Source organism: Marmota marmota, unplaced genomic scaffold (assembly GCF_001458135.2).
Source record: "Marmota marmota marmota unplaced genomic scaffold, marMar, whole genome shotgun sequence".
NCBI classification, from domain to species: domain Eukaryota; kingdom Metazoa; phylum Chordata; class Mammalia; order Rodentia; family Sciuridae; genus Marmota; species Marmota marmota.
Window position 1 is genome coordinate 378,149 of NW_026000101.1, and position 22,442 is coordinate 400,590.

General features: G+C 61.5%; 1 protein-coding gene across 5 annotated transcripts in view; it reads right to left on the reverse strand.

The window, feature by feature from the left end:
• Col27a1 (collagen type XXVII alpha 1 chain) overlaps positions 1 to 22,442 on the reverse strand; it is a 126,587-nt gene that overhangs the window by 55,383 nt on the left and 48,762 nt on the right. For 4 of the 5 annotated variants that reach the window (XR_007340633.1, XM_048783133.1, XM_048783134.1 and 1 more), the window contains 9 exons: positions 22,363 to 22,416; positions 21,178 to 21,222; positions 14,093 to 14,119; positions 13,927 to 13,980; positions 12,048 to 12,092; positions 4,874 to 4,927; positions 4,252 to 4,296; positions 1,312 to 1,365; positions 158 to 211 (listed from right to left, as the gene is read on the reverse strand). Coding sequence is in view for 4 of the 5 variants with exons in the window: in XM_048783133.1 (XP_048639090.1) it covers positions 158 to 211; positions 1,312 to 1,365; positions 4,252 to 4,296; positions 4,874 to 4,927; positions 12,048 to 12,092; positions 13,927 to 13,980; positions 14,093 to 14,119; positions 21,178 to 21,222; positions 22,363 to 22,416 (432 nt within the window). In the remaining variant the exon portion in view is untranslated. The remainder of the gene's footprint in view (positions 1 to 157; positions 212 to 1,311; positions 1,366 to 4,251; positions 4,297 to 4,873; positions 4,928 to 12,047; positions 12,093 to 13,926; positions 13,981 to 14,092; positions 14,120 to 21,177; positions 21,223 to 22,362; positions 22,417 to 22,442) is intronic. The other variant, XM_048783132.1, reaches the window with a different exon arrangement.

Sequence of the window (22,442 nt, forward strand, 5' to 3'; positions counted from 1 at the left end):
TTGGGATCGGTGTCTGCATCAGGGAAATGGGCAAATGGCCCTGCTCTGTCCATCTGTGTCTGCAGGAGGACGGGAGGCCCTGATGGGAAGGCACCCCAGCCACATCCCATGACAGAGGTAACGCCCAGGTGGAGGGGTGCTGGGAGAAGGTACTCACCAGAGGGCCTGGCTTGCCGCGGGCGCCCGGGAACCCTGGCAACCCCTGGCTGCCCTGGAAAAGAGTGGGCAGGCTGGGTTAGCGCCCACCAGAGAGGCCGAGAACAGCTGCCTGTCCCCCTCCAGCCCAGGCTGTACAAGGCCCTCGTGGAGAGGGCAGGACCTTTCTTTCTACTCAGGGACCACACCTGTCTGCACCCCTGGAGGCTGGGCCCTAGTGCCAGGGTGAAAGGGCAGCCTGTCCTCCCAGGACCCTAGGAGCCCTGGAGGCCCATGGACCCTGGAGACCAGGGCCCAGCAGAAGCAGCAGCCACCCCAGGGGGACACTAAGGCAGCTCAGGACGGCCAGCCAGGAGGGACGGCTGCAGAGGTGGAGGGAGAGCTGGCCAACATCTGGGCCTGGTGGACTGGCTGGCAGAGGTCCAGCTGTGGCCCAGGGTGTAGACGTGGGCAGACGGGGGCTGGTGTCCTCAGGCCACAGCTGGCTCTGCAGGCAGGGCCATCCTGGTGGTGATGACCACGCCCCCCACTCAATGGGTCAGCAAGGCCACTCACACACAGTCCTGAATGTCCACTGGGAAGTGCGGCCCTGAGGAGAGCTCAGGGCAGCCCAGGGCCCTGTGGGGGAACTCACTGTCGGGGACAGGGGTGCCTGCCCACAAGTCTCCAAAACCAAGAGAACCATGGTGTCAGAACTGAAGGACAGATGTGCTGTCCAGGGCTCCCAGGGAGGGAAACGGCCACTTTCCGAGCAGATAGACAGCGTGGCCTCTGAGCAGGTGGTGCGGAGAGGCAGTGGGGGCAGGGGCAGGTGGGCAGCAGAGTGGACAAAGGGCCTGAGGCACAGCTGGCAGTTCACAGGGCTGGAGCCCAGGGCCACAGTGGGGAGGGCCCTGGGCTGGGCTCCTGCGTGGCTGGGTGGGGAGCCGGGAGGTCTGTGAGCACAGACCAGAGCTGTCCTTGGGGGCAATGTAGGAGGTGAGACTGGGAGGGCAGGGGCTGGGGAGGACAGACAGGGCTGTATGACAGAGCCGTCCCAGGTGGTCCTGCCCACGCTGGGCTCTGGGAAGGAAGCCAGGCCAGGGGACAGGTGGGGCAGGGGTGCAGAGGGGGGCGGGACAGGGGTGCGGGGCGGGGAGCTCCCGAAGCAGTTACCTTGTCTCCTTGGAAGCCGGGATCTCCGGACACACCTGGGACCCCTTGCTCGCCCTGAGTACACACCAGCAAAGCAGATTGTGAGCGGGGCCACGCGGACCTCAGAAGTCTCCCCGACGGCCAGGCCCACTGGTGAGGGACAGCCCTGTGGAGGCCAATCTCAAGTGGGACCTGGCCAGTCAGCCTTGCCGGACGGGCCACCGGAGTGGAGAAGGCAGCCCCGGGGTGGGGGGTGACGAGCCAGCTGGGTGCAGACCAGCTTCAGCTCTCCCTCCTGAGGCTGGGGGCCCCGCTGCCGGTCACCTGGCCTTTTGTGGCGAACCTGCACTTCAAAGATCCTTCCTCAACCTTCCCCCTCTTCCTCCATACTGACACTGTGAATGTGGTGAGGGAACCGGGGGAGGTCCTCAAGGGGGCTTCTGAGCGGGGCGTCTGCTGTTTGATCACTCACTACGGCTGGAAGCTGTCACTCCCTCCCTCTGGGCCAGCAGCCAGACCTTCTTCTAATTAGCTGCTTCTAATCAGCTACAGCATGAGAAAGCAGGTGGCCTGACTCGGAAGACTGTGGACACCAAGCGGCGCTCCTGCCTGAGGTCCGGCTGCTCCTTGGTAGGATGATGCACTGCACGGCCGGGGACAGGGACCCTGGCCAGGGGAGGCCTTCTCTGCCCCCTCCCTGGACCAGCCAGGTTCTAGTAAATGAGCTGTCACAGGCCGGGTCCAGCGGTCCTGCCTCTGGGAGCTGGAAACTGGTCCCAGCTCTCCACGCTGGGCATCACCCACCGCCCGCGGGCCCCAGGACTAAGAGAACGTCCAGTCCTGGGAGGAGGAGGAGGAGGAATGGGGGGATCTGAGCAAACCTGCCTTGTACAGGAGGCCAGGACCCAGCAGGACTTCCCTGGCAGAACAAAGGCCAGAACTGAACATAAAAACCATTTTTCTTGAACTTACTTTGGTTTTTCCAATTTGGAAAATCCTGTACGACATCTTGGGGTTTTGAGAACCAAGGGGCATTTTATCATTATTATTATTTTTAAGTCTCAAGTTAGAGTGAGGGAGTTCCTTTAAAAAATTAGAATAGAGGAGGCAGGTTTAAAAGGAGCCTGGGAAATCAGGACAATGGCTTTAGAGAGCTGGGTCCCTGGCAGGGCCACGGTTCCAGAATGTGCTTCCGCTGGCAGCAGGAGCCAAGGGGTTGTGAGAGGCCCCAGGCCAGGCTGGGTCATGGAAAATCCGGGATTCTGGAAAGGAGGATCCACAGGACCTGAAGGGACGGCTTTGTCATCCCAGAAGAGGGCTGGGGGCCGGTCTGTGTGAGTGGCTGATCGGAGACCCCTCCCCACTAAAGAGACTGAAAGAGAGTCCCCTCTCCCCGCCTCACAAAGACTTTCCTAAAAACTATGGGCAATAAAAATGATTTCCTCTGTTCTTTCTTTCCCAGAGCTTAGCGGGTCTGAGTGACCAGGCGGCCTCGAAGCAGCCCAGCTCCTTTGCTTGACGCTTTTATTTCCATGTTCCAGGGCAACTCCGAGCCCAAGCCACTCTGCAAAGGACCTATAAAAAGCTCCCTGTGCCCCCCACTTCCCCCGCGGCCCCTCTCCTTGACCATGACTTCAGCTTTTCCACAGCAGAGGTGTCTCCCCCTCAGACAGGTTGGTGAGGGGAGCCCACACCCACCCCTACAGAGGGAGGCCCCGAGGGAGGCTCAGCAGGCAGCAGGCGGCAGGCAGCAGGCAGCGGCAGGCAGAGGGGACCCCCAGAGGCTTGGGAGGGAGGGAGGCGGAAACGGCAAGGCGTGGGCTCGCTGGCCCGGCAAGGGGCGGCTACCCGGGGCTGGGGCTGCACAGAACAATCCCATGTGTCCATTTTGCCCAGAAATTCTAATTTTGGGGATCAGAGGGCCTGGGTTGGCTCCCAGGAGAGCACACGCTTCCTCTGATGAATCTCTTCCCCACTCTGGGTCTCAGTGTCCCCAGCTGTGACATTGAGGCCCCAGATCAGGTGACCTCCCAGGGCTTCATCTGCTCTGTCCTTCTGACCTCTGTTCTGCTGGGTGGTGGAGGTTTCTGGGCCAGGTGCCCTTTGAGCCCTGATTCCCTACTTAGCAGCAGGGTGGCCTCGGGCAGGTCCCTCGTCACCTGGGGCTGGAAGAGGAAGGGGTGATCCCTCTGGAGCATTCCTGGGTGCCTGGCACAGGACACCTGCTCCTTGGCCTCAGGTGTGGCGGCCCCTGAAGACAGGTGGGCAGGGAGGCTGGACGCAGGAGCCAGAGCAGCAGCGTGCCCCTCGGATCCCGCCACGTCCTCTGCGGGCTCCAGGATGGACCAGAGACTGCGGGGGAGGGCGGGCTGCTCCTACCTGACCCAAGCCAGCTGCGGCCCCTTGGCGGACCCCAAGACCCATCTCCCCCTTCAGCTCTGGTGTGGCACCAGGTGACGTTGCTAGAGTCCTACAGCCACAGAGAGGCCACGTGGCCAGGGGCCTTCCTGGGTGGGGGCAGCTGGAGAAGCAGGTGGCGGCCCAGGCTGCCCGGGTTCCCCTGCATTTCAGATGGCGCGCTCTGGGCGGGGCTCCCAGGCCCATGCCAGGACACCTCATGTGCCCTTGGTTCCTTCCAGGTCACCGCCGCCCTCCGGGCTCTGTGGCTGTGCCCTCCAAGCCCCTGTGCCACCCCTGCTTGGCACTCCGGGTTCTGAGAGCTGCTGGCTAAGCCCCGGGCCCCCAACCTCTCACGTCCTCTCTGCCGAGGTCTGCAGGCCCCCGAGGGTCAGCTGGAGCCCCACCCACAGGGACCAGAAGAAGCTGGGAGCCCAGACTCCGGGGACAGAGGGAGGCGGGAGAGCGCAGGGCAGTGGACCTGGCCAGAGCTGAGCGGCAGCCTCCGGGCGGAGGGGCAGCATGCAGATAACCCACGGTGCGACAAGGGAGTATTCCGATCACCTTATCACCTTTCAGTCCGGGCTCCCCCACGCTGCCCATCAGTCCCTGCAAGACAAAGGCCAGAGGCCGCTGTGAGGCCCGAGCCACAGAAGCAGGAGCTGGCTGGCTTCAACCAGGACCCGGTGTCGTAAGACCTAGCTCGGTCCCCCAGCCTGGGCTCACTGTCCCCGACTGCAAAAGGAGGAGACAACCCCATCTTGACGGGCAAGGAGGGGAGGAGCAGCTGGCAGAGGTGACACCGGGGACAAGCCCAGAGGAGGGAGGTGCCGATGCCGCGGAAACAGGCCAAACTGGGCTGGCCTGGCGCTGGCCCGTCCTCATGTCCCCTTCCGCTCAGGGCTCACTGTTCCCCATTATAGTTCCTATGGTCCTGGCGATGACCCCCAAGCCCGGAACCATGCTGGACACGTGCTCAGCTAGAGGGCTGGTGTCCAATAAAGACATCTGGCTTAAATGACATACAGATGACATCTGGCTCTCCAGCCAGGGCGGAGCTGAGCTCCGGATCAATCAGCTGCTGTCCAGCACCCACAGGGCGCCCTCCTGCCTGCTTCCCAGCATCCCCTGGGGCACCCGCCCTTCTAGTGGAATGAGACCTGAACTGGGGGAAGCCCTTGTTTACCTTCATGCCCTTGGGTCCTGGGTAGCCGATGGGACCCAATGCTCCCATGTCACCCTGGGAAGAGAAAGAGGCAGCTATGAGAGGTGGCCCTGGGAGGCTGGCTGCGAGGGCGATGCCCGGGGTCCCCGGGGCTGGGCTCTCCAGGATGCAACTGCCTTGGGTTGATCTTGAGATTAGGAACATCTGTCCTTCTGTTCGCTTCCGCTAAAGTGCTGGAATAAATGTCACAGGATCCTGTCCAGGCCCAGGTCATGCTCTGCCCTCCGCCAGCACTTCCCATAGGCTGTCTGCTGGTCCACTCCCCGCTGGCCCTGGGCAGCTTGTGCTAGAGAGGCCAGGATGCTGCTGGGTGTCCTGCAAGGCACAGGTCAGTCCCCACCACAAAGAATTATCCAGCCAGGTGGGGTGGCGCATGCCTGTCATCCCAGCACCTCGGGAGGCTGAGGCAGGAGGATCGCAAGTTCATAGCCAGCCTCAGCAATGGCGAGGCACTAAGCAACTCAGTGAGACCCTGTCTCTAAATGAAATACAAAACAGGGCTGAGGATGCCGCTCAGTGGTCGAGTGCCCCCAAGTTCAATCCCTGGTACCCCCACCCCCTCAATAAAGAATTACCCAGCCCCAGTGTCAACAGTTCTGAGGTCAGGGCTGGGGGTGTGGCTCAGCATACAGGTCTCGCCCAACATGTGGGAGGCCCTGGGTTCAATCCCTGGGGGGGGGGGATAGAAACAGTGGGAGAGAGAGAGTTTTGAGTGAAATGGCAGAATTTTGTCTTAATAAGCCTCCCCCCTTTCCTCAAATCTCACCCTGCCCACCCCCTTCACAACCACCATCAGGCAGAGCCATATATTAAGCCCATGCCCAAAGAAAGGAGCCCCTAAAACTTTGGTCTTCTCTCCCTGTCCATCCTCTGTGACCGACCTAAGTGTCCAGCTGCCGTGTGACCTCAAACAATACTTAACCTCTCTGGGCCTCAGTTTCCCACTGAAGAGATTCAGGCTCTTTGGAGGCCCCTGGCAAGTGCCCTGAAGCTGAGGCGCAGCACAAAGGCTGCCCCAGGCAGCCAGGCTTAAACAGGACTCAAGTTCCTGCTGAGCTGCTGCCTGAAGACCTCCGGGAGGGTGGGAGGCCAAGCAGGAGGCCAGGTGGGAGGCGGGAGGGAGGCTGGGTAGAGGACGAGGAACCACATTCCTGCCTGACTCCCGCAGAAGGGCCGAGGCCCATGCAGGGCAATGCTCTAGGAGGGAGACAGTGCCAATCTCCTGTCCCCAGAACACTGCAGCCTGGCCTCGGCCCTGCCCTGGGCTGGCTGTGTGGCCTGCTGCCCTCACTGGCCTGCAGGACTCTGGCTTCGCTGTGTTCAGCAAAACCTACTCGCTGAGCCCCTGCTAACTGAGGAGTCATGTCACTCCTGTGCCTAATGACAATAATCACAGCACCCAAGCAACTCTGGTTGCCAGGCATTGGGCCCTTTACGTGCCTCAACTCAGTTACATCCACAGCAGCCCTTAAAGGCCAGTTCTGCTGCTGTGCCCATAATACAGATGAGGAGACTGAGGGTCTTGGCGGTCAGGGCTCCAGCAACACTTCAGAGCTGGGGCAGAGCTGGGGTTCCCACCAAGTGGGCGTTTCCAGAGCCCTGAGGCAGCTCTCCAGTCTCAGGAGAAGACTTGAGGGGAGGGAGCGGAGAGCCGGATCATGGCTGAGTTAGGAAGAAGAGCCAACCCTCCAAGAGGAGCATCTTACAGCCTCTTTGGCTGCTCCTGCCTGTGCAGGATGAAGGTGGCCGCTGCGTCCAGTGGTGAGCCGAAAACACAGCAGGCTCGGGGAGGAGGCTCCCTGTCAGCAGCCCCGGGAACATAGGCTGCTCTCCCACCTCCTGGCCTGAAGGCCGCCTGCACAGGGACCCAACTCAGGCTCCATGGAGCGAAGGCTCCCCATGCCCCCTGCAGGACTGTCCCCAGGGGTCTCTGTGTGGCACTGAGGGTCCCTGTGGGCACCCAATCCCCAGGGTAAAGGGACCCAGCTGTGGGTTAACAGTGCTCCACAGTGACAGCTCCCCAGGGACAGGTCCCCCCATGAGCAGCACCCCCGGTCACAGATGCAGGGGGAAGGACAGAGGAAACTCAGGCCACTTCCCCAGAGGACAGTTCATGGAGCACCTGTCTAGTGCACCCAAGACACCCTCCAGTGTGGCTGGGGGACACTCACACACTGTCAGTCCCCACAAGATAGCCCGACGGCAGGCCTCCAGCCTGAGCCCGAGTCCACTTTCCAAGCTCTTGGCGCCCGACGCACTGCCCAGGCTCGAGACCCCCACAGAGACGACCACAGGCCCCGCCACAGCCATCTGAAGGCCACCCGCCCCCCCCACACCCGCTGCGGGCCGGCTCGAGGGCAGCTGCGCGCCCTCCTGGGACAGCTAAGGGCTACCGTGAGTGCAGGTGACCCACAGGCTCCCGCCCATGGCTCCCGGTGGCTCTGCGCAGGCAGCACCCGTCAGAACCGGCTCCCCTCCCCGTCAGACCCGCTGCACTTCAGACAACGGAGGCCCTGACCAGGGACCACCCAGACCAGGGACCACCCAGACCAGGGACCACCCAGACTAAGGAGCTGGAGGCGGAGACAGGTCCAGGCCCCAGGTGCGTCTGTCTGTCTGTTTGTCTGAGCCCGCGGGAGTCTGAGCTCGTGGCTCAGGTGGGCTGGGGGCTCCAGGGCTGGGGCTGGCAGGGGCCCTGAGGGAAACCTGGGCCCTTCAGTGCCCCGTGGGGGTGCGGGCAGGCCCGGCCCTCTTTCCTGCCCTGCTGCTCCCTGTAGCTGGACATACTGGTCACCGATGGCCCCGGGCCTGGGCTCCTGCCGCTTCCTGCGCCTGGTGTGCTCTGGCTGCCACTCAGCCCGCCAACGCCCATGCATCCTGGGGCCCCCAACTTCACTGACCCCAGAGGCCAGGCGGTGCCACCCTGTCCCCCTGGAGTCTCGCGCCTTTCACTCGCAGCCTTGCCCAGGTGGCCATCACCTACGTGTGCCTACACGGCCACCACAAGTCCCACCACCAGACCAAAGGCAGGTGCCTGATCTGGGGACCTTACCTCGAGACCCCAGCATCTAGCTGGGGTGTGGCCACAGGAGGTGCCCACTAAGGAAGGGGAGAGAGGACAGGGAACTGCCTTCGCAGGCCATCAAGCCTCCTTCCAGAAACACTGAGGGACGGTGACAGTAAGGGCACTCAGCCTGTCCTGGCTCCTGGGTGGTACTACCAAGCGCCATCCCTGGCCAGGGCAGCTCCTGGCACCTCAGCCCACACTGCACGCGGCCACTGCCTCTGTCCTCCTTAGAACTGGCGACCTGCGGCTGCGGTGAAGAGCTTAGCTCTGGAGACAGGCCCAGGCCAGCTTGCCAGCTGTGTGACTTCAGGCAAGGGCTCTGCCCTCTCTGAGCCTCGGTTTCCTTCACTGCCAAATGATGATGCCACTCACCACGCCCACAGGCTGTGGTGGCCGCCGACACTCAGCGGGGTCAGGTAAAGACGGGCTGGAGGGCCGGGACCAGCTTTATAGGCAAAGAAGCAGTCAGGTAACCATCAGTGACCGAGGACAGAGGCAGCCCACCACGCCCCAGGTGCTGGGCTGCTGGCCGGGTCACATGTTCTCTGGGTCTCATTAACGTGTCTCTGAATAAAAAAGACAGGACCGGTCCTCGTGGAGCTCACTGGTTCCGCAGGCAGCCAGGGGCTCTCAGTTACTGAAAGGTGGCCGTCCAGCAGGCTCACCTCAGAGGCCGCCCGAGCCTCTGGCAGCTCATTGGAATTGGGGACAGTCAGGCCTGGGTGACAAGTGCGAGGTGTCCACTCCCTGCAAGGTCCAGCCACAGGCCTGGGCTGCTGAGCCCAATGCGCATCAGGCACACACAGAGCAGACGGACGCTCTTCAACGCTAGCTTGTCCCCTCTGCAGCGGGGCCTGGGGACGCTCGGCCTCAGCCTGCACGCAGATGGCCTCAGCTGGCCAGACGGCCCCGGCTGAACCTGAACCTCCACTAAAACCATTATCAACCCGTGGAATTCCCATCGCTCAGCTGGAAACCCACATCCGCTGGAAAACCGCAGGTGACTCACCTCCCTCCTCCTCCTCCGACTCCTGAGGAGAAACCTCCTTCTTCCTACTGGAAGGGGGCGAGTTCTCCCCATGACAGACCCTGCTGCTCCCGAAAATTCAGGGTGCGAGGGGACACCCGCCTCGGGCACGGTGGAGACTCAGGGTCTCAGGGCCAGCCCTAGGCTCCCAGGTGCAAGGACACAGGACTTCAAAGGTACCCAAACGGGGGAGGAGAGGCCAAGAATGGCAAGGGCGGGGGACACAGGCGAGTGAGGTCACAGGTGGGAGGGATCAGCTCCTTGGAAAGTGGCATTGAGCAGAGGGCAGCATTGAGAAACGCGGGTGTCCAGATCCTGCCCCCAGCCAGCCCTCAGAAGGGGACAGGAAGAGAGTGCCCTGCTCTAGGAGTTGGACTCGGGGCCTCCATCAAACCCCATTCTCTTCTGCCCGTGTGTGTCCTTGACTCGGGGCCTCAGTTTTCCCGTCCGGCAAATGGGATTCTGCCAAGAGACATGGCAAATAGGGTCGCCAGACGGGATGTGAAGGACAGGCCACCCAGTTACGTTTGAATGTCAGATAAATAATGAAGGATATTTTAGTATAAATGTGTCCCAATACTGCATCTGACATTCCACAGTGACTGGGCGTCATGTATTTTGTCTGGCAGCCCTAGTTACGGAGAGCAGAGGGGAGGCGCTCCGTGAGCCGAGGCCAGGCGGGAGGGAGGGCTGAGCCTTAAGAATCTCTGCAGCCACGGTGTACCTTACCACTCTGGGACCCAACCTCGTGGACGCTGTCACAATGACAAATAGGACACATGCCAGAGGCGCAGCCAGGTGTATGAACCTCTCTTCTCGAAAGCTCTGGGGACCGGGATTCTCAGGAAGAGCAGACAGTGACCATCTTACCCCTGGAACAGCCTCTCCCAGGGACGGCGAGGATGACTTGGGCTCAGAGACAGGAAGACACTGAACGATGAGGGCTCTGTTGGGTGGACAGGCCCCCGAGGCGAGCGAGGGAGCCTCCAACCCCAGAGGTGTCCCAGGAGGACTTTAATGACCGCATGACAAGGGGCTCCAGAAGGGACTCCTTCGGGGCTTGGAAAGGGTTAGACTGCAACTTCCAGAGAATTCTCCCCCTCTCATGGCAGACAGGTCAGCCACCAGTGCCAAAGGAGGTGCCTGGCAAAGTCCTGCTGAGTGGCATCAGGGACAACACACGTGTGACTCACAGGTGGACACTCCCAGTCCCCAGCCATGGCGGGCATCACTAGTCCACGGCAATGCTCTCCCCCACCAAGGTCTAACATGACTTCAAAACCTTCCTCCACTCAGTGATCCAGACAAGCACAGCATATGTACACACAGGCGTGCGTGTGTGTGTGTGTGTGTGTGTGTGTGTGTGTGTGTGAGAGAGAGATGTAATAACAACAGCTAAGCCGGGCACAGTGGCACACGCCTGTAATCCCAGGGGCTCGGGAGGCTGAGTCAGGAGGATCACAAGTTCAAAGCCAGCCTCAGCAACAGTGAGGCGCTAAGCAACTCAGTGAGACCCTGTCTCTAAATAAAATACCAAATAGGGCTGGGGATGCGGCTCAGGGGTTGAGTGCCCCTGAGTTCAATCCCCAGTACCAAAAAATATATAAATAAAATAACAATAGCTATTATGACCACACTTCCCGAGTGCTTGCTGCGTACTGGGCACTCTATATGAATTGGCTGATTTAAAGCCCCACGACAATCCCCCGAGTTAAGCATTAATATTATCCCCATTTTACAGATAAAGAGGTGGAGGCACAGGGAAGCCAACGCACTTGCTGAGCATTTCGATTAATGGGGGGAGCCAGGACATGAACCCAGGAGGTCTGGCTCCAGGGACCGCCCTCTTGGCACCTGCAGTTCTGACATGATGACCTAATTCACAGGGGGGTCCCCGAAGCTCGGGAAGGGGACCCACAGTGAGGTCCACAGAGCCAGACAAGGCCAGGATTTCAACACGGGCTGGTCTGAGCTTGTGCCCCGGCCCCAGGCTCTGCTCCCACCCACCTGGACACGAGCAGGTTTGCACAGGGACCTCTGGGCCTTCTCCCCGGCACTGGCCAACCCCGAGCCAGGGGATGCCCCAGCCTCCCTGGGGCCTTGCTCACTCCCTCTGAGCAGCATTTCTTGGCACGTTGCTGTGTGGCAAAGCTGGCCCATCTGTTAAGCTACCTGTCCCCCCCACATACCACCCGGACTCAAACTCCATAAGGAATGACCCAGAGGAGAGCAGATGGCTCAGACCTTGGGGGACACTCTGCAGGGACCTCCAGCTCTCGCCCCTCACTGGCCCAAGGCCGGGACAGGCCCTGCTGTGGGCTGATAGGCTGCTCCTCGAGGCCACCCAGCCAGGCCCAGCCCTAGGCCCTTCCTGCTTCTGCAGACAGGCCCTTCAGTCCTGGGCATTTCAGGAGATGAGTGACTGATCATGGCCGCACCCTCTCTCAGGAATGACTATTGTTATTGATGAATAACAGTAACTGATACAACAGTATTTTCCACTAATTATTTACTGAGGGCCAGATCCCGGGCCAAGCAATATACTTGTGTCACCTTGGTTAATCCTCACAACCAAGAATCCCAGGGGATTCTACTTTCATCTGCATAGATGAGAAAACTAAGGCTCAGAGAGGGTGAGTGATTTGGCCTGAGTCACACAGCAAGGATTTGGCAGAGCCATGACTTGGTTTCAGAGTCCATGCTTTGAGAAGAAGGGCCCTAAAGATTCCCAGCATGGTCCAGAGTCTCAGCAACTCTGCCAGCCACTTCCTGCCTCTGGACAGGAGGCCCCTGTTGAACAGGCATGCTGTCACCTGTCCAGACCTCCTTGTAAAACAACCAACAAAGAGCAAGTATAAATCCACACTCATTTAACTAATGGAGAAGCAGGCTCAGAGAAGGTGGGAGACCCACCTGGGGTAACACAGCAAGACTTTCCTTCCTCAGACTCCTGTCCAGGCTGCCAGTCCTGATCCCCAGGCCTCTCCTCGGGGACACCTGCCTCTCCCCCACCCCCAGCCCCTAGGCTGCTGTGTACTTACAATGAGGCCGGGGACTCCTGGGGGCCCTGGCAGGCCCAGTTCTCCCTGCAAACACAGACACAAGGTGGTTACGCGTCCTGTCTCCCTCCAGGACCCCCACCCCGCCCCGTGTGGGCATCTGGGGGGACACTTCAGTGCTGACCACCCCCTGCTCCAGTCCCAGGCCCCAGGGCCTCTGGTGTGTGGCCTGGAGTTGGGACAGTGCCCTTCCTCCCTCGGCCATCAGTTTCCATCTGTAGGATGGGAGGGGGTCCCCCAGCCCTTGCATCCTCCAGTGTCGGTATGAAGAGGGCAGAGCCCCCACCTGGGGGTGTGGACGGAGGGGCCGCTGCCCTCCCCAGAGGCACAGCCGGGCTTCCCAAGGTGAAGGGATCTGCTCAAGGTCAGGGCCCCCCAGTCCCAGGCCCTCAGGCCTCCCCTGTCCAGCCCAGAGAGGAGATGGGGTCTCGCACATGACTCACCCCCAGCCTCAGCCCCCCAGGTCTACCCAGGGCTCACACCAAAAAAGACAGGTGTGGGTGGGGCCCAAGTTCAAATGGGGAGTCGGAACCAAAGAGGAGGCCTGGGAAAGATCAGCGAAGGGCACTGCTGGGACCCGGGGGGCTGTGCTCCCCTCTGCCAACCCCGGGCAGCCCCGACAGGGGAGGGGCACAGCTCCATGGGGAGGAAGCCGCAGCCTTGGCCTTGCAGCGGGGAAACCGGGGCAGAGCCGCAGGCCCCCATCAGGTCTGCCTCCGTTCTGCTCCTCTAGGCCCTAAGGAGGCACATCCCTGCCCCTCCCAGGGAAAGTTCTAGAAGGTTCTCTACTGACATGCTCCAATGGTTACCCAGCAAGTGAACCGCTGAGGAAACGCCCTGACTTCCCCTCCCATGTCACCTGGCATGTCCCCTCCCCTCTCTCCTCACTGTCCCCAGGAGTCTTCCCAGCTCCCTGGGTCTTGTGCAATGGATGGGGAGGGGTCAGGACTTCTCTGTGGGCAGGGACCGCCCTGTGGCTACCTCGAGTCTGGTCGGCTGGACACCTTCCCTGCCCTCATTCTCTTCTCACGACAGCCCTCTGAGCCCTCCGACCCCCACCCCCAATTAACAGATGAGGAGACTGAGGTTCAGGGAGGTCAGGGTCAGTCCAGGCTCACAGGCCGGGGCCGGCAGTGCAGCAGCATGCAAACCCAGGTGCACCTGGCTCTGGGGCCAAGGCTCGACCCCCAGGGAGCAGGGAGCAGGGCGGGCAAGCCTCCAGGGGAATCTGTGAGACCAGAGCAGGTCAGTTGTGAGCGGCTGCTCAGCGGGAAGCCCCCAGGAGACAGCTATCAAGGCGGGTGCTGCAGACAGCTCTGGCCCGTCTGCACCCCCAGGCCAAGTCTGCACCCTCAGGCCAAGAATGCGAGCGTTCTCCCAGCTGGGCCTGCAGCCTGGGATGGAAGGCGCGGAGCAGACCCAGCTCCCCAGGGCAGGCTGACCTGGCTCCTCCACGGGACAGAGCCTGGGCCTCGGATTATTTACAGTCTCTATAAACAGGCCGGCCGTGGAGATTCCTTCGGAACGTGGCTCATCTTTCCAAAGACGGCCTGCGACTCGTGTGCATCCCCAGGCCGCTGTGGCCGTAAACATTTCTGTTGCTTCTAAGGCGGCAGAAGCTGGGGCCTCTCTGGTGGGCAGTGACCCAGGAACCTCCCTAAGCCCTGGGGCTGCGTGCAACCCAGATGCCCAGCGGGCTGGGACTCTTCATGGGGTGTCACCCAGAGTAGAAAGGAGGATAGGCTCAGACACCCAAGGACACCCAGGCAGCAGGTCATGGGGTGGGATGTAACCCAGGTCTCGGACCCCAAAGTCTGGGCTCCTGATCTCTTCTCTGTTCCTAAACACTTGAAGTACTTACCGGGTTTCCATCGAATCCAGGGGGGCCTCTCTCCCCAAAGTCTCCAGGGAAGCCCTGGGGGCAGGAGAGAGAAACATCTGTAGGTCAGTGTCTGGAGCTGCAGACGACTTGAGCCACACCCCAGGGGGACGCAGGGACAGTGTCTGAGCAGTCTCATTCCCTCGACCTGACAGCAGCGGATCCTGAGGTCACCCTGCCATCAACAAACACCCCCACACAACACTCAGGGACAGGCCACTCTGGAGGGCCCGCCCGGTGACCTGCTTCTTTTCTACTTAGAGTCTCTGGGGGGAAAAAAAAAAGGTACAAGCACCAGCCCCCAGTCCGGGTCCTGGTCCCAATGACGTGGGAAGGACACAAACTGGGGACTCGGGGAGCCTATCCAGGCCTAGAGCAGCTGCTGGCTGGGACCTGACAGGGTCCTCTCCCGGGTTCCTCAGTGTCCGCACTGGTCACTCCCAGCTCAGATCTGTGATGACAATGCACCCTTCAAAAGTCACCCTGTGGCACCAGGGTCCCCATGGTACAGATCAGGAGAAGTTGTAAAGTTGTGGCAAGGCCACACGAGGTCACACTGCTGGTGTGGCACAGCCTGGGCCACTCAGAGGCCCTGAGGTCCCTCTCTGACCCCACCCTGGAGGCCACACCAGGCCCCTGGGGAGCCAGGCAGCTGGGAAAACAGCCGTGGGGACAGCTGTGTGCTGGGGGCCAGCATGTTCCTACTTCAAAAGGGAAGGAGCCCGGCCTGCTGCCGGCCCGCCACCCGGTTTTCCAGGGAGAGTGAACGAAAAACAGAGCGCAGGTTTTCCTGCCGAAGACCAAGGCCCCGAGGCGCAGAGAGGCTCGGAGGGGACCCGCCTCTGGTTCTAAACTGCGGGGGTCTGGAGGGAGACGGAGCCCCGGAGGTCAAGCGGGAGACCAAAGCCAAGCAGCCCAAGGCCTCTGGTGGCCACCCAGAGACGAGGCGTGGGCCCTACGTGCACATCCCTCCCGGGTCAGGCTGACATGCCCTCAGGAGGTCTGGCGTCAGACACAAAGGGGAGGGGACAGGGACGTCAGACACAAAGGGGAGGGGACAGGGACGCAGGGAGGGCTTCAGGGCACAGCGGGACCTCAGGGTGGTTGTCCTGCGCCTGGAGGGAGGGGCTGCTGGCTCCATTCAGCAGTCGGGAAAGTCGAGGCTCAGCGAGGACATGTCGCGTGGCCACATCACATAGCCAAGGCCACAGGGCAGCAGCGTGTGCAGCAGAGCTGAGCCTGGGCTCCACCTCTCTGGACTCTGTGGCTCCTGGGACAGCAGGGGGGGGGGCACAGGCAGCAGCTGGGCACACCCCACTGGCCTCGGAGGCGGGCGAGGGGGGGGTCTGCGCGCAGGCCCATCTCTGGGGGCACATGTCACTCCACCGAGCTTCCTCTCCCCAGATCCTCTCCCCAGATCCGTGGAGTCCCCACTGGAAAGTTCTAGCTCCCCCCAGTTCAAGGACCTCACCAGGTGGACTGTGGCCAGGGGCGTTTCTGAAGGTTCCCACCTCTGGACTTCAGGGATTGCAGGGAGGGGCCTGGCAAGAGAGGAGGGCCAGCCCTCAGGGGACAGGGGCTGCTGTCCAGCTGGGCACCTGGCTGACCACTGCCCCTGGAGGCCTGGCCTGAGAAGTCCCTGTTCTGTTCTCTAACTCAGCATCTAGAGATGACCCTGGGTGTACCCTAGGCTGGCCGTGTGACCTGGGAGAGGCCTCCCTGGACTTCCTGTCCTAAGGGTCCTCCCAGCTTGGGCAGAAGCTGGACAAGGCCAGGGAGGAGGGAGCCCCTTCCCCTAGGCACAGAAACCCCCCGTGGGGCGAGATGGAGAGGCGGCAGCAGCCCAAGCCCAACCCAGCTACAGAGGCCACTGGACCCTCTCCAGAAGCAGCAAGAGGGCCTCCATCCCGTGGGCCTCTATCCCGTGGGCCTCCACTCAGAAGCCCCAGCTGGTCCACGGACCCAGCCACCCGACCAGTCCTGCTCCTCCCCCCAGGGACCTCTCGCCTGCAGCCCAACGGGGAATACAGATGAGACATGCGGACAGCTGGCAGCTCACAGAAACATGCAGGCAGCCTTGGAAGCAGGAGCCAGGAGGGACTGTCATCAGGATCACAAGTCACAATGCAGCCTAAGGACAATAGCCAACTCCAGCAGCGTGACCTCCAAACAGACCCTTGATTGGTCCCATTTTAAAGATGAAGAAACTGAGATCCAGAGAGGTTAAGAAGTCACCCAGCTGTGGAATAGCAAGGCTGGGCTTTGAACCTAGGCAGACTGCCTGCTCTCTAAAGGGCTGGACTAGAGCAAGCCTAGGGCCTCTCCAAGGGTCCATCACAGTCTTGGGCTCACACACTAGAAGGAAGGGCCAACACTGAGGACCGCTTGCCCTTCGCACGCAGACCCACCTTGCCGCACCTTCAGTCTTCCTTGCTGTAAGGGACACCCCCCAGGAGTCCAGTTTGTAATTACTCACAGCTGGGGAGAGGATGGCGCTTTACAGGTGCTGGGACAATCAAGTGCTCTGTATGTCTCTGGTACTGGGGCCTGAACCAGGGCCTGCCCACTGAGCCACAGCCCAGCCCCTTCTGTTGGGAGAGGGGCCTTGCCGCGTCGCTAAGGCTGGCTTGGAACTCGCAGCCCCCTCAGCTGCTGGGATCACAGGCCCAGGTGACATTTAGCACCTCACTGTCCCTGGGGAGACTGCGGCCTTGGCTCCCCTCGCCCCCGAGGGGCCTGGCCCGGCTCCAGGACTCACCGGGGCCTCTCATGTCGGCCTCTCAGAGAGCTGGCACCAGGCTGGACATGCGGCCCCACGCGCCCCACCTGCCCCTCCGGCTGTGCCTGCTGCAGCGAGGTGGCCACGGCTGCACCCCAGCCGGCTGGCAGCAGGTCCTTCCTCTGCGGGCCACGTCCTGGCTGCAGCGGGCTGGCCTGGGGCCAGGGAGTGAGCTCGGCTCCTGCCGCTCGGCCACGTGGTCCTCCCTCCCCAGGTCGGGCCCCTGTGGGAACCGAAGGCCTGGGCCTCTGAGCAGAGCCAGGCCCGGGGGGGCGGGACAGCGGGGCTGAGACGACTTAAGGAGGGGTCAGGACAGTGACGGTCTTCGTGACCACAACCCGAGCAGGACGCCAAGGCTGAGGGGACCTCGGAAGGCCCTCTCAGCCATTCTCCTGCCTCCAGGCAGGGTCTATAGAACCATCTGCTCCACAGGAGGTGGCATGCAGGAGCACCCAGAATCAGAAGTCCTGCTAACGGCCCTGAGGCTCAGCTCCCGGGCCTGCAGAAGGGTCCACTCTGCCCTCACCCGGCAGGGAGGGCTGAGGAGAGGTGAGATGTTTATAATCCAGTCCCTGGTAAACTCTAGTGGGCCTCCACTAAGCTAGTTAGGGTTAATAGCAACAGCGGGGATAATAGATAACCCCTAGAGGAGCCCGAGACCTCCTCACGAAGTATAAGTCCTCCAAAATCTGGAAGTTCCTGCACAAGTCTAACCTGCATCCTTCCGACCTCACCTGACATAGCCCTTATTCTTTTCTAGAAGAGGCATGAACCCCAGGTGTGCTGACATGGGAAAACCCCATGAAGCCTCCCGGCGGTCATTCCTCACAATGCTGAGTGTGTTTTCACCCTGACCTTCTGAGGTCCACTAGGAAATGCTGCAGAGAAATGTCACCTGGGGAGGGAGGGGGAGAGGCGGCAGAGTTACCGCCAGGATCCAGAGTCATCAACGCTCTGACTCACGTGAGCCTCCAGCCCTTGGCACCCCCTGCTACGGACCTTGCCCCCTGGAGGCCTCAGTGTCCCTAGAAACACGAGCTCTGTCTCTGGTCTCCCTGCTCCCCGCAGCCTGAGAGCGCACAGCGCTGGGCTCACAAGCCAAGACGCGGAGCTAGGAGCTGTGGGCTGAGAACAGCGGGCATCCCAGGCAGGTTCCGATGACCCCAGCCCAGCCCCAGCAAGCCGGGCCCGGCAAGAGCTGCCCTCTCAGCACGTCTAGACCCTTCTCCAACCCCACAAACTCCCTTTCTAGCAGGAGATGGGAGGAGGGCCAGAGCTATAGACTCAGCTTTCCTTGGAGGTTAAAGACAGGAGGGGGCTGTGTGGAGAGCACCCTGCAGTAGTCAGCAGGGTCCTGGGTTCAACTCCTAACCTCTGCCACCAACTTGCTGTGTGACCTTGGGCAAGTTCCTTTCCCTCTCTGCTCATCTGTCTGAAAAAGAGGTGGAGCCAGGCCATGATGGGGGCCCTGCAGCCCCCATGGGCCCCAACCTCCACTTCTTCTCAGCTCCCAGGGACAAAAGACTCTCACCCTCCCTCCCAATCAGAGGCCAAGGAGATGTGCACAGGGGCCGGAGGTCTGCCTGCAGCAAGAGACCAGAAACAGGCCACCTGGATGCCACCGAGGGAATTCAGCTCCTGCTGTTGCTTCTTAGCGGGGACTCAGGAAAAGCCATTCCCGGGAGGGGCTGGGCTGGGGGCCCCAGGGGTGGGCCTCAGGGCCGCCCAGGGAGTGCAGGCTGGGGACCGCAGGCCAGGGGCCCAGGACACGCACAGGGGGACGTCCGCAGGTTGCTGGCCACGGTGGCGGGCCCAGAGTCAAGGGCATTTCCCGTTCTCAAGGCGCAGGCACAGCGGTGGGGCCCTCTCCTGACACCCCGCTCTGGGGCGCTCCCATCCCAGGTCAGGGCTGATCTGAGGGGTTAAAGTCAAGCAGCAGCAAAGAGAGAGGAGCTGTCCACTGTGGGGTCAAGTCCGCGGCCTCAGAGGACCTCTGGACAGATGGCGTGGCCAGCGTGAGCCCCAGCTTCCTTTTCTGGGTAAGAGGGAGGATCCACCTCATCTTAAAGGTTCTCAGGGGGAATCACACGGGTTCAATACCGGGACACCCAGGGCCTCGCGACCTGGCTTCCCTTCCCTTACAGCTGAGAGGGCCCGGCTCTGCTCCTTAGCCTGCGGACAGTCCCACCCTCAGAGTTGACGCTCTGTGACGAGTATGTGTCTGTCTGACCACAGTGCTGTCTGCAGTCTGGTATACAGTAGGTGCTCAATAAACACTTGCTGACTCAGAAATGAGCGAGTGGCCTCATCCGACCCAGACAGGTAGATGGATCGTCACCTCCACCATGAGCACCGCGTGGCTTGGGCACCAAGCAGGAAACGTGCCCATCGCAGGGGCGGGGTGCGGAGGGGAGACAGAGGTGGGCGGGGACCCCTGAGGGACCGCCCTCCCGTGCCAGGCTGGAGGGGCCAGGCCATTCCCAGGGCTCCCTGAGCCTTGCCTCTTCCACGCTCAGGGGGTTCTGGAACCCAAGCCCTCCACAGCCGCCCTCTGGGCAGGAGCTGAGAGCTCGGGCCGCGTTCTAGTCCAGTCTCGGCCCTCAGCGAGCCCAGGGCTGGGCCCGCCAGTCACCTCCCTGAGTCTCCATCTCATCTGCGAAGCGGCCCTGCCAGGCTCCTGGGATAGAGGCTGAACCAGCCCCCCAGCGTGGCCCCAGAGGTGGGCCTGGGGATGGACAGCACCGGCCCAGGCAACCTGAGTGACCCATCTGCTGCCCCTCCACAACTTAAGTCATGGGAAACCAGCCCCAGAGAAGGTGACACCACTGACCTCCAGCCACTCAACACAGGTGGCCCCTCAGCCACCTAGGAAGTACAATGGTCCCATGAGTTAGACACAATTGTCATTTCTCAAATGAGAAGATCATGGTTCAGAAAACTTGAACCAAGTATGCTCCTGCCCCCGGGCCTTTGCACCTGCTTTCACCTCCACCTGGAAGGCTCTCCCCTGGGAAGCCACATGGCTCCCATCCCCACCTCATGCAGGTGACTCATGAAGCAAGAAGGACTTGCCGGACCTCTCAGCCCACGCTCCAAGCCCTCACTGTCCCCTGCCCCACTCTCAGCACCTGGAACTACCTGACATTCTTTTGATCGTTCTTTCAGCCATTTTTCCCTGTCCCATGGCCCGTCCATCTGCCCCATCGGGTGGGCGCTCAGTGGGTATTCACTGCCTCCCCACCCGGGGGGCCTGGCCGAGGCCGAGGGGCAGTGCTCCTCCTGGCCCACATCTAGGTGGCAGGTGTTGGACCTGAGGGCACAAAAGGCTGTCAGGCCACAGAGGGTGGCTCTGCTGGGGGACCCTCTGCCAGCTCCTGGGGGCAGGACTGGATCCTGATTTTCTCTGCCCTCCCTGACCCCCAGAGGGCCAGCTTCACACACTGCAAAGGCAATGACACACCACCACCCCCGCATGAGACAGCCCCCTTCCCTGTGTCCCCAAGTGTCCCGGCTCCTGTCCAGTCTAACCTCCCCCAAAGTCCCCTCCACGAGCCACAGGGAACAGGAGGCCCAGGAATGGGCCGACCACAGCTCTCAGGCCAGGGGTCAACCTGGGGGGCCACGTACGGGGCCCAGCCTGAAAGAAGGGCACCTCTGCGAGAGTCCTGGGCCTGTTGTCCCAGTTGACAGACCTCAGACACAGCGATCTGCCTCTGAGCCTCAGTGTCCCCTTCTGAATAATGAAATAACAGGAGTAAATGACTTCCCACAGGTGCGACTATGGGAAACCTACTTCTACAAGATTAATATCAAGTAGTGACGCCAAGCGATCAGCAACCTTGGGGACAAGCCTATTCACCTAGAATCCTGGCTTCCCTACTGACTCGCTGTGCAACCTCAGGCATGTGACTTAATCTCTCTGTGCCTTGGCTCTTTCTTCATGCCTGGAGATGCTCAAACAAGGGGAAAAACAATTTCCTACCACAATGCAGAGGAATACATGAGGTGGACTGGGGACACCCGGAGCCCCTCCTGGGGCTGTGCCTACTGTGGGCCTGTCACACCCCACTGCCTCCAGATCTGCGTGCGCACGAGAGGAAATGGGCAGAGCCAGGTGACACCAAGACGACGTGGAGACAAGTGCTGAGATGGAGCCTGCGTCCTGCTCTGGCCTAGGCCCCCCCAACCCAGGCAGGCCCCAGACACAAAACACCCCTGGCAGATGTCCCCCACACCATGGCACCCAGGAGCGGTGCACAGGGAGAGAGGACCCGGAGCAGCAGCCACACAGCAGCCACGCAGCAGCCATGCAGCCTTCTGGTGACAGGACTCAGGGCAGAGCAGAGCCAGGCACAGAGAGGCAAGAAGCGCCAGGCCCCAAGCAGACAGGCGGTGAGGCCGGCGGGGGTGGGTCCACCCATAGAGTTTGCGTAATAGACACGGAAAATCTTTACCGGCCTACCCATCTTGCCCCTCTTGCCAGGAACGCCAGGCAGACCCTGTAGGGGAAAGACAGGGGACAGGTCAGGACAGGACTCCAACAAGACACAGCTGGCCCACAGCAGCCCCAGAGCCACCCATGGGAGGTGACAGAGGGCCTGGAATCCATACTATGTACACAGTGTCACCAGTTATGTGGGATGGACAGATGGCCTTTGTACTCTGCAGGGCAGGGGGCTGCTGGGGAGATGCCTAAGAAAGTGCTCCTGGCATACAGCAGGTGCTTACTTGTTGCTCCTTCTCCTGCCTTCCTAAGGCCCTCAGTGTCCAGCTCACGGACAAGTTTACAGCTGAGTTCCCAAATATGGACTCAGGCTGGAAGTGGGCCAGGGAGGAACCCTGAGGGGCTTCTAGAGGACATCAAGGCGGGGCCGGGGGCGCCTGAGCACCTCATCCCGACTCCCCTGACTTGGACACCTGGCTGGAAGGACGGGGCATCCTAGGGAATCTCAGGTCCCCGCCTTCCCCAGAGCTGGGCCCGGTCTCTCTGCAGAGCTCAGGGTGCAAGCCAGTCACCCAGTGCCACCTCTGGTGCCGACACTCCCCTCCCCTGCCCCACCCAGCTCCACTGTCTCCACCCAGGTGCAGCCTCCAACATCTGGTCCTTGGACCTCATGCATGGCACAGCTGCCACCAGGTCCTGGGTCTCCAGCCGTCTCATTCACCCCAGGAAAGGAACTAAGCTGCCTAAGGGGGCGGGATGAGCAGGCCGTGGGCAGAGGAGCAGGGGTGAACCTCTGGCTCTGCGGGCCACCTGGTCTCTGCCACTGGCGGGGAAGGCGGCCAGGGCTGACAGTGGGCAAATGAGCACGGCTGGGCTCAATAAAACTTTATTCGCAAAAATGAACCACGGGCCAGAGTCCACCTCTGAGTAGGAAGTGGGCCTGTTTCTCATTTGCTGAAAGCCTGCGAGAGGCTCCCCAGAAGAGTCCCTTTCCTGGCCAGGGCCCCTCCAGGCTCGCAGCCTCCTGCGTGGACCTGGGCCATGGTTCAGGTGGCCGCTGACTGTGCCAGGCTCCCTGACCTGGAAGCCCCACCGCGCTGCCCGCTCCCAGCCGCCTCCGGGAGGGACCCGGTGACCTTGGGCTCTGCCCAAGGCGGAGGGGGCGCATGGTGAGTCGCCACAGGAGCGCACTTACCCGCTCTCCGTCGGCCCCGGGCAGGCCGAAGAGCCCTGGGAGTCCGATGTAGCCCTAGGAGAGAGCAGGCGGGTCAGCGT